Raw genomic sequence first — 16,076 nt, forward strand, 5'->3', positions numbered from 1 at the left:
GTGTACTTGTTTACAGTGTTTACACCAAAGAAGAAAGTTATTTCAACTCACCTTCCCCCAGGGGGGATAAAAAATCTGACCAATCCTGCTATGCTCAAAGGCTTTGCCACATCAAAGAGGTGTGGACAGAGTTACCGACCAACCAAGCGATGGGATACAAAAATAAAGCCAGTCGAGTGCCAGGCCAGATACGTCTAGGCAGCTGTGTCATACAGAGTGGAGTGAGAGAGCAGTACCATAGCGATCTGTAATTGGACAGAGCTGCCTGTGAGGACGTTGTGACTCAGATGACCTAGCGACCCATAGTGACTCTTCTACCAGCAGAGAATCATTGCCTGGTAAGAGAGAAAGGGAGAGAGATAGAGAATCGAGAGAGCCCTGAACATCTATACCTGGGTAAGAGAGGATGAAGCTGTGAGAGAGAAAAAACATAATTCTGAAAGGGGGTTATCGACCCCTCCACGCCATGTTTTCTGACTCAGCACTATTTTCTTCAAAACAATTATAGTGCGTGAAAGTAGGATAAATAAATTGCTTTGGAGAATGTGAGAATTCATTGTGTCCAGTATGTAATTAATGATAAATAGGAGGATTGTGGGTGAGAGGGAGGGAGGGAGAGAGAGAGCGCTATTTGTGCTAAAGGTATGCAAAACTGTTAAAGGCAGTTCTTAATGTACAATTTATTTGTTTGTGAGCCTTGCATTTAATTGTGAGATTTAGTATTTCAATAATTGATATTGATTTCCATCCATCCCTCCCTACAGTACAGTATAATGTACTGCTCTGTGCTAGCTGCAGTTGTGTTGTGTTCAATGTCCCACTCATTTCCAGAGCAATGACCAGTACATTCCAATTCCCCTGGAGTGTCTCCTCCTATCACCTCACATCACACTCCACACTCATACCATGCCTGCTGAGATCAAGGACATGATGTGACTTAGAGGAGTACTGTAAGAGTTAGGGGTGTGCCGACATGGCCATACTCGTATTTTGTCATCGTAGCCGTAAGTTGACAGTTGATTGTCGAATCGGATGATACTTGTAATTGGAATAGACAGAAGTGTTTTAATATGCCTAAATAGATGTTGGCAAAATAAACTATATACACAAAAGTATGTGGACACCCCTTCAAATTAGTTGATTCATCTATTTCAGCCACACCCGTTGCTGAATGGTGTATAAAATCGAGCACACAGCCATGCGATCTCCATAGACAAACATGGCAGTAAAATGGCCTTAATGAAGAGCTCAGTGATTTTCAACGTGGCACCATCATAGGATGCCACCTTTCCAACATTTCAATTTGTCAAATTTATGCCCTGCAGGAGCTGCTCTGGGTCAGCTGTAAGTGCTGGTATTGTGAAGTGGAAACGTCTAGGAGCAACAACGGTTCAGCCGTGACGTGGTAGGCCACACAAGCTCACGGAACGGGACCACTTGGTGCTGATGCACGTAGCGCGTAACAATCGTCTGTCCTCAGTTGCAACACTCACTCCCGAGTTGCAACACTCACTCCCGAGTTCCAAACTGCCTCTGGTATTAACGTCAGCACAATAACTGTTCGTCGGGAGCTTCATAAAATGGGTTCCCATGGCCGAGCAGCCGCACACAAGATCACCATGTGCAATGCCAAGCGTCAGCTGGAGTGGTGTAAAGCTTGCCGCAATTGGAGTCTGGATCAGTGGAAATGCGTTTTCTGGAGTGATGAATCACACTTCACCATCTGGCAGTCTGACGGATAAATCTGGGTTTGGCGGATGCCAGGAGAACGCTACCCGCCCCAATGCATTGTGTCTGTGCCTGTGTGTCCTCAACTTGCAGTGGGCAGTTTGCTGTCACTCACTCAGAACGCACATTAGCATTTCATATTTTTCCCTACCACACTTGTTAGATATAATGCACATTGATAGCTTGATAGCAAACGTCCTCGACATGTGATTTATTATAGTAGCAGGCAGTAGCAATCTAAATGATCAGACTGAAAACATGCGAGAAAAAGTGAACGGGTGAAATTAGGAGAAATAAAGCTTCACTCTATCCAGTCAGAGCAACAGGATCAACGTACAGCCCACCATTTTTCTTTACAGACAGGCAAACTAGCCAGTTAAGGTATTTAGACCACTCACATGACTGACTGACCGTATGGTTTAGAAACTCTGTCACTGACTGACATGAGAAAGATGCTTGGATCATAATTGTATCCAGAAAATTGCCCATATCCGTTACGATACTTGTTTTGACCGACTACTCGGCACAACCCTCGTAAGAGTGTAGCCTGGCGTATTTGTGCACGTTTGTGTATAGTACGCACATTGTGTGTGTTTTATCAGGGGCCCTAATCTCCAGAGGGCCCAGTTATCATCCCCTGGGGCCACTTTCATTAGCGGCCATTTTTAACACTGCATTGGAATACAAATTCATTTTAAACGCCCAGAAAGGCAGTGATGTGTGTGTAGTATGTCTGTGTTTGGCGTGTGTGAGTGTGTGTTTGTACTCCTTCAGAGTGTTCCTGTTATAGTTAACCACTCTGCTCTCTCTGAGGACGCCTACTGTTTTTGAGAACATGGACTATTTTAAACAGTGGCTGGTGTTAGCTAAGAGCAGGGTCGTGTTGCTAGCACATGCCAGATCTTACAATGCCTGGATAGGTATTTTATGTATCAGCTAACCACATCATATGTTATAGCAATCTGGTGCCCGACGGCACAGTTGATGACATGGCACACAACCATTGGTTGATGCATGCAACGTCTGCGCAGGGGGACACGACCTATGCCTTCAACTTGACCCCTGACCTTTCACCCCTGACAGTTAGCTCTCGCGCAGAATCTCTAGTACACATTCTGATGTTTTTTTCCTGCATTTCACACCATCTGTACAAAGTGTTGAAATAGCTAGCAATGTAACATTTTAAATCAGAAGATGTGGTTTATTTGTTATCCTTCAGTGGCGTATAGCAAGGTTTTGTTAGCCCTGCAAGGACAATACAGCATCCTTGTGCTTTCAATAAAATATTGTATGTTGTTTACCCTCCCCTACAATGTTTTTTATGGTGTTCTCGGTCAGCAACACACACTATCTTGCCTCAATCTGTCATGCCTCAGTGAAAGCATTAGCCTCTACTGGTGAATTTAGAGTAGGTCTAAATTTAGTGTCCCTAACGAAGCTAGGCCTAGTGCTGATTTACTATATGCGAATGAGTCCTCAGGGAGAGCCGTGGTTGGCCAGGATGCTCTGGCGGCCAGCTATATCCTGTTTTGGCATTGGCCCAGAAATGTTGGGGCCAGCTGATGTTGATGACACTGATTGCTAATGAGGGGGGCTCCCAGGATGAACCAATCACGAGGAGGTAACATCTCACAGCATGCATAAACAATTACAGAAGAGAGGAGATCCTAGCCAATACATCAAACCGCATGCTTCCATTATTTAACCTTGATCTTGAAGCCTTTGAAAATGTGGTGAGTTCATGTTATCATAATCTACAGCTTCCTATTGAATGTTTCCTTGTTTTTCATTGAGTCGAATGACGTTCGATAGAATTCCATTTGGAAGCCTCATGTGTGATGAAGTCCGATGGTTTCTGTTACTGTAATTGAATTATTCCAATATGTTTTCATTAATTGAATTCCCTTCATATTTTATGAGAATTTGTAAGATTCTTGTTTGCATAAAATAGACGGAGACAAGTCTTATCAATAATAGGTAACAGAATTTATTCTCGGAGCGCCCTGCCACGTTACCATGAGCAACAGTTAATATACAATAACGTGACGTAATTTCATTGCTTCTAGAATGAGTCCCCTCCTCCCGACTTAGAATTAAGTGAGTTTAGAAGTTCATTCCAACTCACTAACACACTCACAGGTCACACAACATAACTGAATTAACTTTTGACCCCTCACCATTATCGATCACCACTTAGCTGACAGTTCTAATTAACAGAAAAGGCAGTGAGTGCATTCCTAGGTTATCTAAAACACCCCAGAGCTAAGTTTAGTCGGTTCAACCATAGGTTAACGACCCTATCTGCTTACTTAACCCACTCCTCTCCAGACTAGTTTGGAATCGTGTTCGTTATATTTAATTACTCCTTGTCCGTGTCACACAATCCCTTCTTATGAACTCATATTGTTAATCAGATATAATAAAGCAGAGTATAAGTTTACTTAGTTACAGTTCCATTTAAAATGAGAATATTGTTTAGTCATTTAATCATAATATTCCTAACAGTTTCCGATAATCATAGGGTATTAAAAGCTGAACTCGGGGTATGTGGTGGTAACGTTCAAGGTTCCATGGATACTGCAGTCCAGTTGAATGTGATGACATAGTAATCATCACATACTGTAATTACAGTATGTCTGCGCATATAGTGGCTGTGCATGCCAGGCAGCCCAAATGAGGGTTTAATCTAAAATACACACACACATGCATGCCCACATGAACACACACAAGGCGCACACACACACACACACACAGTTGGCGAACCTGGCGTTAATGAAGGAAATGTTAACATTGACGCCCGTCTCTTAGTCCTAGGTACCAGTGGTGTGACATGGTTGCTGTGTACAACAGATACCCAGTAAACACTGTTGTCTGTTGATATGATAGGCTGTCATGATGTCCAAGAATAGAAGGTGTTCTTCCAATGGAGTGTGGGATTTTGTACACCAGCAAAAGACAAGGGTACAGTTGCCTTATCTGTGAATAAGCGCGTGTCACAGTGTGTGTGCGTGTTTGTGTATGTGCGTGCATGCGTGCGTGTGTGTGGTGTGTGTGTTTCATGTTAGGAGGGTTTTTTAAGGGCGACAACTTAATCACGCTAGGCTGTGGTGGTTGTGGCTTAGGGCAGTGTGGTGACCCACACACACGGCTGAGATGTTCTATCTTTGGTAGAGGGGACCAGGTTAGGTTAGTGCCTAGGTACATCTGTATCACACATGAGGTTGCTGAGTGTGTTACAAGCATGTACTTCTCCTATCAGCACTGGTGTAATGTTGAGTGAGTTTGCCACATTACAAGTCTGAAAAATGGCTCTTATGGTAAAATAAAGTAGTTAAATGAGCTATGTGTGAACTCTTAGGTTCCACCGCACCCCAGAGAGAGAAATAGAGAGAGAAAAAACTGTTGTCATGGTTACCAAGAGAGGCAGGGCCGCTTGTCTCCATGGTAACTGGGAGGGCCGAGCATGTTTCCAACGGCATTGGTCGTTGGACGGTCGTCGTGGGATACAATATTTACTTTATTTATAATGTAAATTATCCACACACATTCTACTCTGTGTAAATTATTGTTTTATGCAATCTCAGTTTAGGGAGGCTTTTGAAGCTGAAATGACATGGTCAGTAATGTGATGTCACGCTTCATGGGTTCGGTTGAAATTCCCAGTGATATACAGTACCAGTCAAAAGTTTGACCACAACTGGAGTTTGTCTTTATTTGTACTATTTTCTACATTGTAGAATAACAGTGAAGACTTCAAAACTATGAAATAACACACATGAAATCATGCAGTAACCAAAAAAGGGTTAGATAAATCAATATATATTTTATATTTGAGATTCTTTAAAGTAGCCAACCTTTGCCTTGATGACAGCTTTGCACACTCTTGGCATTCTCTCCACCAGCTTCATGAGGTAGTCACGTGGAATGCATTTCAAATAACAGGTGTGCCTTGTTCAAAGTTAATTTGTTGAATATAATTCCTTCTTAATGTGTTTGAACCAATCAGTTGTGTTGTGACAAGGTAGGGGTGGTATACAGAAGATAGGCCTATTTGGTAAAAGACAAAGTCCATATTATGGCAAGAACAGCTCAAATAATCAAAGAGCAACGACAGTCCATCATTACTTTAAGACATGAAGGTCAGTCAATACAGAACATTTCAAGAACCTTGAAAGTTTCTTCAAGTGCAGTCGCAAAAACCATCAAGCGCTATGATGAAACTGTCTCTCATGGGGGACCGCCACAGGAAAGGAAGACGCAGAGTTACCTCTGCTGTAGAGGATAAGTTCATTAGAGTTACCAGCTTCAGAAACTGCAGCCCAAAAATATGCTTCACTGATTTTATGTAACAGACACATCTCAACATCAACTGTTCAGAGGAGACTGCGTGAATCAGGCCTTGATTCAGGTCAAATTGCTGTAAAGAAACCACTACTAAAGAACACCAATAAGAAGCAGAGACTTGCTTGGGCCAAGAAACACAAGCAATTAGACTGTTGTAAATCTGTCTCTACTGGTCTGATGAGTCCAAATGTGAGATTTTTGGTTCCAACCGCCGTGTCTTTGTGAGACACAGAGTAGGTGAACGGATGATCTCCGCATGTGTGGTTCCCACCGTGAATCATGGAGGAGGTGTGGGGGTGCTTTGCAGGTGACACTGTCAGTGATTTATTTAAAATTCAAGGCATACTTAACCAGCATCCTTGGGATGCCCCTACCCTAACCCTAAACGTAACCCATACCTTAACCCATTTTTAAATGTCAACTTCAATTGGGGTGACTTCAGAGTTTAACGTCTCAAGGATTCCGGATAGCAAGGACCATCAAAGAATGTGTGTGCAACCTGGTGAACTAATATACCTCCATATTAAGGTAGTGTGATGAATCTAATTGGAGGCAATATTAGCTGATATGACACTCGTGTTTCCTGTATTCACCTGCTGTACTTGATTTATTAATGAAGGGTAACACAGTAAGAAGTGTTAATTTTGTCTCTGTAAAGAATGGCTTATGAATGAACACATTACCAAAGACCTTCATATCTGATTGAGTAACATACCTCCTTCCCACTCTCTGTTTTTCCAATCTCTCTCTCACTCGCTCTCTCTCTCTTCTCTCTCTCTACTCTCTCTCTACTCTCTACCTCTCCTTAATATCACGACTCCACGTAGGAGTGTTCATTCACCCGCAAAGCCATAAAACACCCTCTCTTTTCTTAATTCATTCTCATCTCTCCACCCTCTCTGCCTTTGCATAATGTGACTCGGCAGCTAGGAATCTGACTGGGGATTTGATCTGTCTTTTCTACTCCTCTGTCCTGTGGGCCTAATGGTACCATTGTATAATGTAGCTGAGTACAATTCTGACACTGTCTTCCAGTCAGTGTACACGGGCACAGTGACCTATTGCGGCTTTGAGATGACCACACTTCCCTTCTCTGATATCCATATGTGGTTTGTACAGAGAGACAGTGAGAAACATTACTCAGCAAGAAATGGTAATATGATTCATAAAAACAAAATGGCTGCTACTCATTAACTTCTTACATGTTGAAGTGGTTCCCTTAGGTGAGCTGTAAATGCTGCTCTTTAACATGCAAGGTGCAGAGGATTGATACTAAAGGGAATTTGGTTGGTGTAACAATACCATCCTACCCCTGTGGGCTGGCTGGACAACCCACAAGCTGTTCCTCTGGACCTCTCCTTCTGTCAGATATATAGAGCAGAGATATCCCTCCCTAGAGAAATCATCTGAGCACGTCTCCAGGAGATCTCAGGAGACACCCCCCCCTCCCTCAGTCTGGGATAAGGCATCAGTCTCATTGGAGGTGTGAGACACACTTACAGACAGTGCAGTCGGCTTGTATCACTATATACAGTACCAGTCAAATGTTTGGCCACATCTACTCCTTCCAGGGTTTTTTCCTCATTTTTTAAACTATTTTCTACATTGTAGAATGATAGTGAAGACATCAAAACTATGAAATAACACATATGGAATCATATAGTAACCAAAAAAGTGTTAAACAAATCAAAAAATAGATGTTTATATTTGAGATTCTTCAAAGTAGCCACCCTTTGCCTTGATGACAGCTTTGCACACTCTTGGCATTCTGTCAACCAGCTTCATGAGGTAGTCACCTGGAAAACATTTCAATTAACAGGTGTGCCTTGTTCAAAGTTAATTTGTGGAATTTCGTTTGAGCCAATCAGTTGTGTTGTGACAAGGTAGGGTGGTATGGTGGTATACAGAAGATAGGCCTATTTGGTCAAAGAAAAAGTCCATATTAAGTGTAGCACAAATAAGCAAAGAGAAACGACAGTCCATTATTACTTTAGGACATGAAGGTCAGTCAATATGGAAAATTCAAAGTGCAGTTGCAAAAACCATCAAGTGCAGTCCATGAAACTGTCTCTCATGAGGACCGCCACAGGAAAGGAAGACCCAGAGTTACCTCTGCTGAAGAGGATGAGTTCATTAGAGTTACCAGCCTCAGAAATTGCAGCCCAAATAAATGCTTCACAGAGTTCAAGTAACAGCCACATCTCAACATCAACTGTTAGGAGGAGACTGCATGAATCAGGCCTTCGTGGTCGAATTGCTGCTGCCTTTGTGAGACACAGAGTAGGTGAATGAATGATCTCCGCATGTGTGGTTCTCACCATGAAGTATGGAGGAAGAGGTGTGATGGTGTGTGGGTGCTTTGCTGGTGACACTGGCTACCACAGCATTCTGGAGTGATACGCCATTGCATCTGGTTTGCGCTTAGTCGGACTATAATTTGGTTTTCAACAGGACAATGACCAAAAACACACATCCAGGCTGTGTAAGGGCTATTTGACCAAGAACGAGAGTGATGGAGTGCTTCATCAGATGACCTGGCCTCCACAATCACCAGACCTCAACCCCATTAATGATTTAGGATGAGTTGGACCGTAGAGTGAAGGAAAAGCAGCCAACAAGTGCCCAGCATATGTGGGAACTCCTTCAAGACTGTAGGAAAAGCATTCCAGGTGAAGCTGGTTGAGGGAGTACCAAGAGTGTGCAAAGCTGTCATCAAGGCAAAACGTGGCTTGTTTGAAGAATATCAAATATAAAATATATTTAGATTTGTTTAATACTTTTTTACTTACTACAAGATTCAATTTGTGTTATTTCATCATTTTGAAGTCTTCACTCTTATTCTACAATGTAGAAAATAGTAAAAGTGAAGAAAAACCTTTGAATGAGTAGGTGTGTCCAAACTTTTGACTAGTATGTATATATATATATATATATATATATATGTATTCACTCAGCTAACAGAGCTCAACTCGCCATCCTGCTGCTCAGTCTCACAATTTAGCTCCTGTTTGGTTGTGCTGCGTATTGTTGTGTCCGGTCTGAATGATGCAGTGCAGTTCTCTGCAGCATCCACACACAGAACCGCTGCTGCAGGTTAAATCAGAACAAATCATCACAATGTGTCTCTCATTACTGCCCTTAGATACGTTGTAGAGCATTGATCAGTAACTGGGGGCACGGGAATTCTTCATATGTATGCATTCACTTCTGCAGTTCGGTATAACATAGTACTCCCCACATTTATAGATCTGAGTGTGTTTTTTAAACCATGAACAAGCTCAGAGTTTGTGTTACAGTCCAGAGTATGTATTAACTCTGGGTCCAGAGTCTCTGTACTGCAGTGTAAGTGAATGAGTGACAGATTGGGTCAGAGGAGTGGGCATATCCTCGGTCTGGGTTTGGGCTGAGCTGTGCTGTGTGCTGGAACTATCTCTGGCCCTGTCTCCCTCGCTGAGTGTCTCTGGGAGATAGCTAGCCTTGCTAGCCAGAACGCTACTTCAATCAGGTTCCCCGTTACCAGCACAGGCTGGTTGTCAGGGAGCAGGACTACTTTAGGGAGTACATTCTACCCCCTACTCACAGAGGAGAGAGGAAGCTGTGGTTCTGCAGTTCTGTGTCTGTATGTGTGTGCCAGGGTGTGTTTTGGGGACGAGAGGGGAAACGCTGACTTACTGCCTCTACGATCGAAAGTTTAGGTCCGTCTCCAGCTTAGTCTGCCTCAGTGAATAAAAGTAGAGGACAAGCCCTCAGTTGTATTCCTGTGTGTAACATTATACACTATTTCACTCAGATTGGAAAATGCTGATTCAGTGCAGGTGTTGATGACTGCAGAAAATTAATGACACTGCCACCAGGCTCCGTAGGGACTTCTAATTAGTGTTTTGTCTTTGAGTCTCAGGGGCTGTTTTGCCTGTGCAGGTTGGCATAATTGGCATTAAAGTGTGTCTCACCACTCAAACAAGTGGTAGAGTGCCGTATGCTAAGCAGTAACTCAAACTCTATTCTAGAAGTAATAAAAACGGACCTATTTCAAAGCAGTTCAAAACAGCGGTTAAGTTGGGCCAACGTTGTTCTAAATGGGTCCTAACATTGTTCTAACGTATTTATTCTGTTTGTTCTTCTCCAGTCGGACAGCAACACCAGCTTCTTACGAGCGGCAAGGGCGGGGAACATCGACAAGGTTCTGGAGTACCTGAAGGGGGGAGTGGACATAGGCACCTGTAATCAGGTAAGAGACTAGTGGACATGCACACACGCATGCGCACATGTGTACACGGGCGCCATGAATAAAAAGAAAAAGATTCGTGATAACTCAGAACCCGATTTACGGTAGACAGGACACGTCATTTGTTTGTCTTGATTGTGCCGTTCATTGGTCTCTGTGGCTGTGGGTCTCTGTGGAGCCAAAATGGTGGCCAGTTCTCTCTCTCTCAGTCACCCAGGCGATCAATCTTACACCTTCTGTTCAATAACTCATTTAGCTCTTGGGATCTCTCCTTTGATCATCAGTCCTAATGCCAATCTGTCTATGGTGTGAGGGTTGCCGTTCTATCTCTGTCCATTGGGAGGAATGAGGCTTACTGTACTGTACCGATGTGTACTACCAAAACATAACATTGATTCAACTCTCTATAGCAAAAATAACTTCAAATAAATAACTAATCTCTGGGAGCTATGGTAACCACATAATGTGATCAGTGTGGGTTGGCCTGTTAGTGATTAAACACAAAACATTTGACTGTTTGGCTGTATTCCTAATCACTACACTCGAGTCTCTACAATTAACACTGTTCTCAGATTAAGAGAGGGATGGGCCCAGTCTCCTTGAGCGCTGTGTATTTGCCGTTCTCTCTAAAATGCAATCATTGTCATCTTGAAGGAGGCTGTCTGCGTGATTACATTAGGAGTAAAGATCCTCTGTCATTCAGGGTTCATTATTAAACAGGCGCTTTTGCAAGGCAATACTTTTACGTAACACGGCCATGTCTGACAATAGCTTTCACTGAGCAAATCTAGGACAGGGAATGGCAATGTGCTTCCCTTTTATAAAACAGAAAATCAAAGTTTGGATTTGTCTTGTTTTCTTGTATGTTTCTGTCAGTAAGATCAACACCAAAACTGTGTATTTTAAATACTGCCAATATTAACATTGAAAAATCAATGAATCAATAACATCTAAATCCGTCACTCTGAATCTATAACCCTGACCTCTCGTAAATCCACCATGCGTCTCCTTTAGGTAAAAATAAACAGAATGTTAAGTATATAGATGGAAGGAGGGATAAAACAAGAGGGGAAGAGGTAAGGGTGAGGAGTGTATTGAAAATGAAAGTCAATGAACTAAGTAGACCAGACCCCGCTTCTATTGCATTGGTGTATATGAGAGAGACCCAGTTAAGTAGAACGGAATTGATGTTTATTTTGCGATAGAGTACCACAGCAGTCAAACAAGGCAATGGTTCCAAAGGTTTTTTTTTTTGTTTTTTTGCCATACATTTTTCCCATAGAGGATTTTTAGAAACACTTAAAAAAAAGGGCTGTGTTTCCTATAGGCCTACCCTGGCATGATAACCATGTAAATCTCTCTAGGACAAGGTGAATTTGATCAATATATTTGCCTGTATTTACCCCCCAAAAATGAAATGATAATTAGCTGCTAATGTGGCTATCGTAAAGAACTCAAATATTTTTTCACTGGCTACGGCTAGAGATTCAGGTGTCATTTGGTTAGCTAGCAAGAAATGTGAATCGCTTTGCTAGCTAGCTAGCTATGCTGTATTTGAATGACTGTTATCCACAGTTAGTCTCTTAGCTGTCAATTAAATGTATTTGGCATCAATCAAATGGGTGGGCAGGCAGGCAAATTCCCATTCATTTGTCAACACGTGGGTTGGGACAAGCATACATTGGCAGGCAAGATGCAGAAGGACGAGCAGGCTACTATTCCCCATCATTTCAGCGCAATTTTGACGGCCAACTAGTTTGACGGCCAACTCGCTCTGGCTAGCATTAGTTGTTGATCTTGTTATTGTTGATGTGCATTGGCATCCGAGGGAGGGAAAGTCTACCTTTCCATGGTTGTTTGATCAATAGGACTGTGAAGTTCCCAAATGTAAGAGGACTCCCGTGGTATTTACATATTTGCAGAAATCGATTCAGGTGTATTTTGTGGCTTTTGGGAAAAGCGTTCTAATGATCTAAAGTCACGCTGTTGCTACTGCTTGTAAACACACAGTCCAGTTCAAAGTGAATGAAGGCAGGCCCGTGTGGCAAATGGATTATTTGCATATAGGCCTACTGTAGCTCTGATTGGCTATGTCGTACCAGTCAGCGTAGATTCCGGTCTTGGACAAGACGGATGTTTTTATTAGGTTTTATTTCCTGCAGTGTCTATTAATTGTCCAAACGCATGGCCTCTTTCCCACTCTATATCTATAAATGCCTCACTATATGTAATTCCCAAACATTCTATGAATTAACGAAAACGTGAAGATGACCATATCTTAAGTGCTCGCTTGTCAGGAAATGTAATAAAAGAAGGTGTCATATTCTTCCTGGGGGTCTATATGAACAGATTTGAATAAGATTTCATGTTGCTAAAACGCTGTTAGTTCCACTTTAATTACTGGCCACTGGCAGGAGGGGATGGATCAGTGAGTTTAGGGTCATTGGTGTTTCCTTCTGTCATTTTTCTTCTTCTCTCTCTCTCTCTCTCCCTCCCTCTCTCTCTCTCTCTCTCTCTCTCTCTCTCTCTCTCTCTCTCAATATCCTGCCTCTATTCCTAATTAAACCTGTGGGATGTGACAAAGTCTACTATATCCCATTGTAGAAATTACATTTGCATAGATTTACTGCTATTGACCACCCCAGTGTTATACCAGATACAGTGGAAGTCGGAAGTTTACATACACTAAGGTTGGAGTCATTAAAACTCATTTTTCAACCACTCCACAAATGTCTTGTTAACAAACTATAGTTTTGGCAAGTTGGTTAGGACATCTACTTTGTGCATGACACAAATAATTAGATTATTTCACTTATAATTATTTCACCTATAATTCACTGGTTCACAATTCCAGTGGGTCAGAAGTTTACATACAGTGCCTTTAAACAGCTTGGAAATTTCCAGAAAATGATGTCATGACTTTAGAAGCTTCTAATAGGCTAATTGACATAATTTGAGTCAATTGGAGGTGTACCTGTGGATGTATTTCAAGGCCTACTTTCAAACTCAGTGTCTCCTTGCTTGACATTGTGGGAAAATCTAAAGAAATCAGCCAATATCTCAGAAAATAAATTGTAGACCTCCACAAGTCTGGTTCACCCTTGGGAAAAATGTCCAAACACCTGAAGGTACCACGTTCATCTGTACAAGCAATAGTACGCAAGTATAAACACCATGGGACCAAGCAGCCATCATATGACTCAGGAAGGAGACGCGTTCTGTCTCCTTGAGATGAACGTACTTTGTTGAGAAAAGTGCAAATCAATCCCAGAACAACAGCAAAGGACCTTGTGAAGATGCTGGAGGAAACAGGTACAAAAGTATCTATATCCACAGTAAAACAAGTCCTATATCGACATAACCTGAAAGGCCTCTCAGCAAGGAAGAAGCCACTGCTCCAAAACCGCCATAAAAAAGCCAGACTACGGTTTGCAACTGCACATGGGGACAAAGATCGTCCTTTTTGGAGAAATGTCCTCTCGTCTGATGAAACAAAATAGAACTGTTTGGCCATAATGCCCATCGTTATGTTTGGAGGAAAAAGGAGGAGGCTAGCAAGCCGAACAACACCATCCCAACCGTGAAGCACGGGGGTGGCAGCATCATGTTGTGGGGGTGCTTTGCTGCAGGAGGGACTGGTGCACACAAAATAGATGGCATCATGAGAAAGGAAAATGATGTGGATATATTGAAGCAACATCTTAACTTCTTATGGCTGCCATCTCGTTAACGGGATAATTGTCATCAACAACCGCTGAATTGCATAGCGCCACATTCAAACAATATTACAAAAAATATTTATATTCATGAAATCACAAGTGCAATATAGGAAAACACAGCTTAGCCTTTTGTTAATCCACCTGTCATGTCAGATTTAGAAAATATGCTTTACAGCGAAAGCAATCCAAGAGTTTGTGTAAGTTTATCGATCGCTCGACAAAACATTACAGTACACCTGGCATCAAGTAGCTTGGTCACGAAAATCAGAAAAGCAATCAAATTAATCGGTTAGCTTTGATGATCTTCGGATGTTTTCACTCACAAGACTCCCAGTTACAAAATAAATGTTCCTTTTGTTCCATAAAGATTATTTTTATATCCAAAATACCTCCGTTTGTTTGGCCCGTTCAGAAATCCACAGGAAAGAGCGGTCACGACAACGCAGACAAATTCCAAATAGTTTCCGTAATGTCCACAGAAACATTTTCAAAATAGAAGCCACTTCCTGGTTTGATTTTCCTCAGGGTTTCGCCTGCAATATCAGTTCTGTTATACTCACAGACAATATTTTGACAGTTTTGGAAACATTAGTGTTTTCTATCCAATACTCATAATAATATGTACATATTAGCAACTGAGACTGAGGAGCAGGCCGTTTAGTTTAGGCAACTTATTCATCCAAGCTACTCAATACTGTCCACCAGCCATAAGAAGTTAAGACATCAGTCAGGAAGTTAAAGCTTGGTCGCAAATGGGTCTTCCAAATGGACATTGACCCCAAGCATAATTCCAAAGTTGTGGCAAAATGGCTTAAGGATAACAAAGTTAAGGTATTGGAGTGGCCATCACAAAGCCCTGACCTCAGTCCTATAGAAAATGTGTGGGCAGAACTGAAAAGGCATGTGCGAGCAAGGAAGCCTTACAAACCGGACTCAGTTACACCAGCTCTGTCAGGAAGAATGGGCCAAAATTCACCCAACTTATTGTGGGAAGCTTGTGGAAGGCTACCCGAAACGTTTGACCCAAGTTAAACAATTTAAGGCAATGCTACCAAATACTAACTGAGTGTATGTAAACTTCTGACCCACGACACGCAGGTTAAAATATCAAAACAAACTCTGAACCAATTATATTAATTTGAGTACAGGTCGAAAAGCATTAAACATTTATGTCAATTTAGCTAGTTAGTTTGCACTTGCTAGCTAATTTGTCATATTTAGCTAGCTTGCTGTTGCTAGCTAATTTGTCCAGGGATATAAACATTGAGTTGTGATTTAACCTGAAATGTACAAGGTCCTCTACTCCGCCAAATAATCCACACATAAATCTGTCAACCGAATCGTTTCTAGTCATCTCTCTTCCTTCCAGGCTTTTTCTTCTCTTGACTTTATATTGCGATTGACAACTTCCATAAATTAGGTGCATTACCGCAACTGACCTTGTTCGTTTTTCAGTCACCCACGTGGGTATAAACAATGAGGAGATGGCACGTGGGTACCTGCTTCTATAAACCAATGAGGAGATGGGAGAGGCAGGACTTGCAGCGCCCTCTGCGTCAGAAATAGAACTGATTTCTATTTTAGCCCTTGGCAACGCAGACTCTCGTTGGCGCGCACGAGCAGTGTGGGTGCAATAATTGAATAACATAGATTTCTAAGTTTATTTTTCAATGCTCGTGCACGTGATGTGAGCAGTGTAGTCAGCCTGTAAGGTGTACGTAAACTCCAGATTTCAACTGTAGTTTTCCATTACATTCCCTATTTCTGGAGCATTGGAGCATACCTCTCCCCCTGAGAGGCTGGTGGGTCTTAATTTAGGAGGCGCATGACCATTATCTGTTCCTCCTCCAACCCATTAACGTTCCTCATCGCGGGGCTGGGGGGGGCACCCTGACGTGGGTCACAGACAACTGTTAGGATGTAAATAGTCCGGCCTTGACAACCACCATGGTCACGGTGGTCAAGCTGATAAACAACAGTCACATGGCCACAGGGTGTGTGTGAGCGGTTTGGGCTATGTGTCTAAACCATACCATACAGACACAGACAGGCACAAACAG

At 42.3% G+C, this 16,076-nt stretch overlaps 1 protein-coding gene across 8 annotated transcripts in view; it reads left to right on the forward strand.

The window, feature by feature from the left end:
- Window positions 1-16,076, forward strand: part of LOC109906763 (ankyrin-2) — a 116,592-nt gene that overhangs the window by 18,423 nt on the left and 82,093 nt on the right. For all 8 annotated transcript variants that reach the window (XM_031792195.1, XM_031792197.1, XM_031792201.1 and 5 more), the window contains exon 2: window positions 10,199-10,300. In XM_031792195.1, coding sequence (XP_031648055.1) covers window positions 10,199-10,300 — 102 coding nt within the window. The remainder of the gene's footprint in view (window positions 1-10,198; window positions 10,301-16,076) is intronic.

This window comes from Oncorhynchus kisutch, linkage group LG16 (genome assembly GCF_002021735.2).
Source record: "Oncorhynchus kisutch isolate 150728-3 linkage group LG16, Okis_V2, whole genome shotgun sequence".
NCBI classification, from domain to species: domain Eukaryota; kingdom Metazoa; phylum Chordata; class Actinopteri; order Salmoniformes; family Salmonidae; genus Oncorhynchus; species Oncorhynchus kisutch.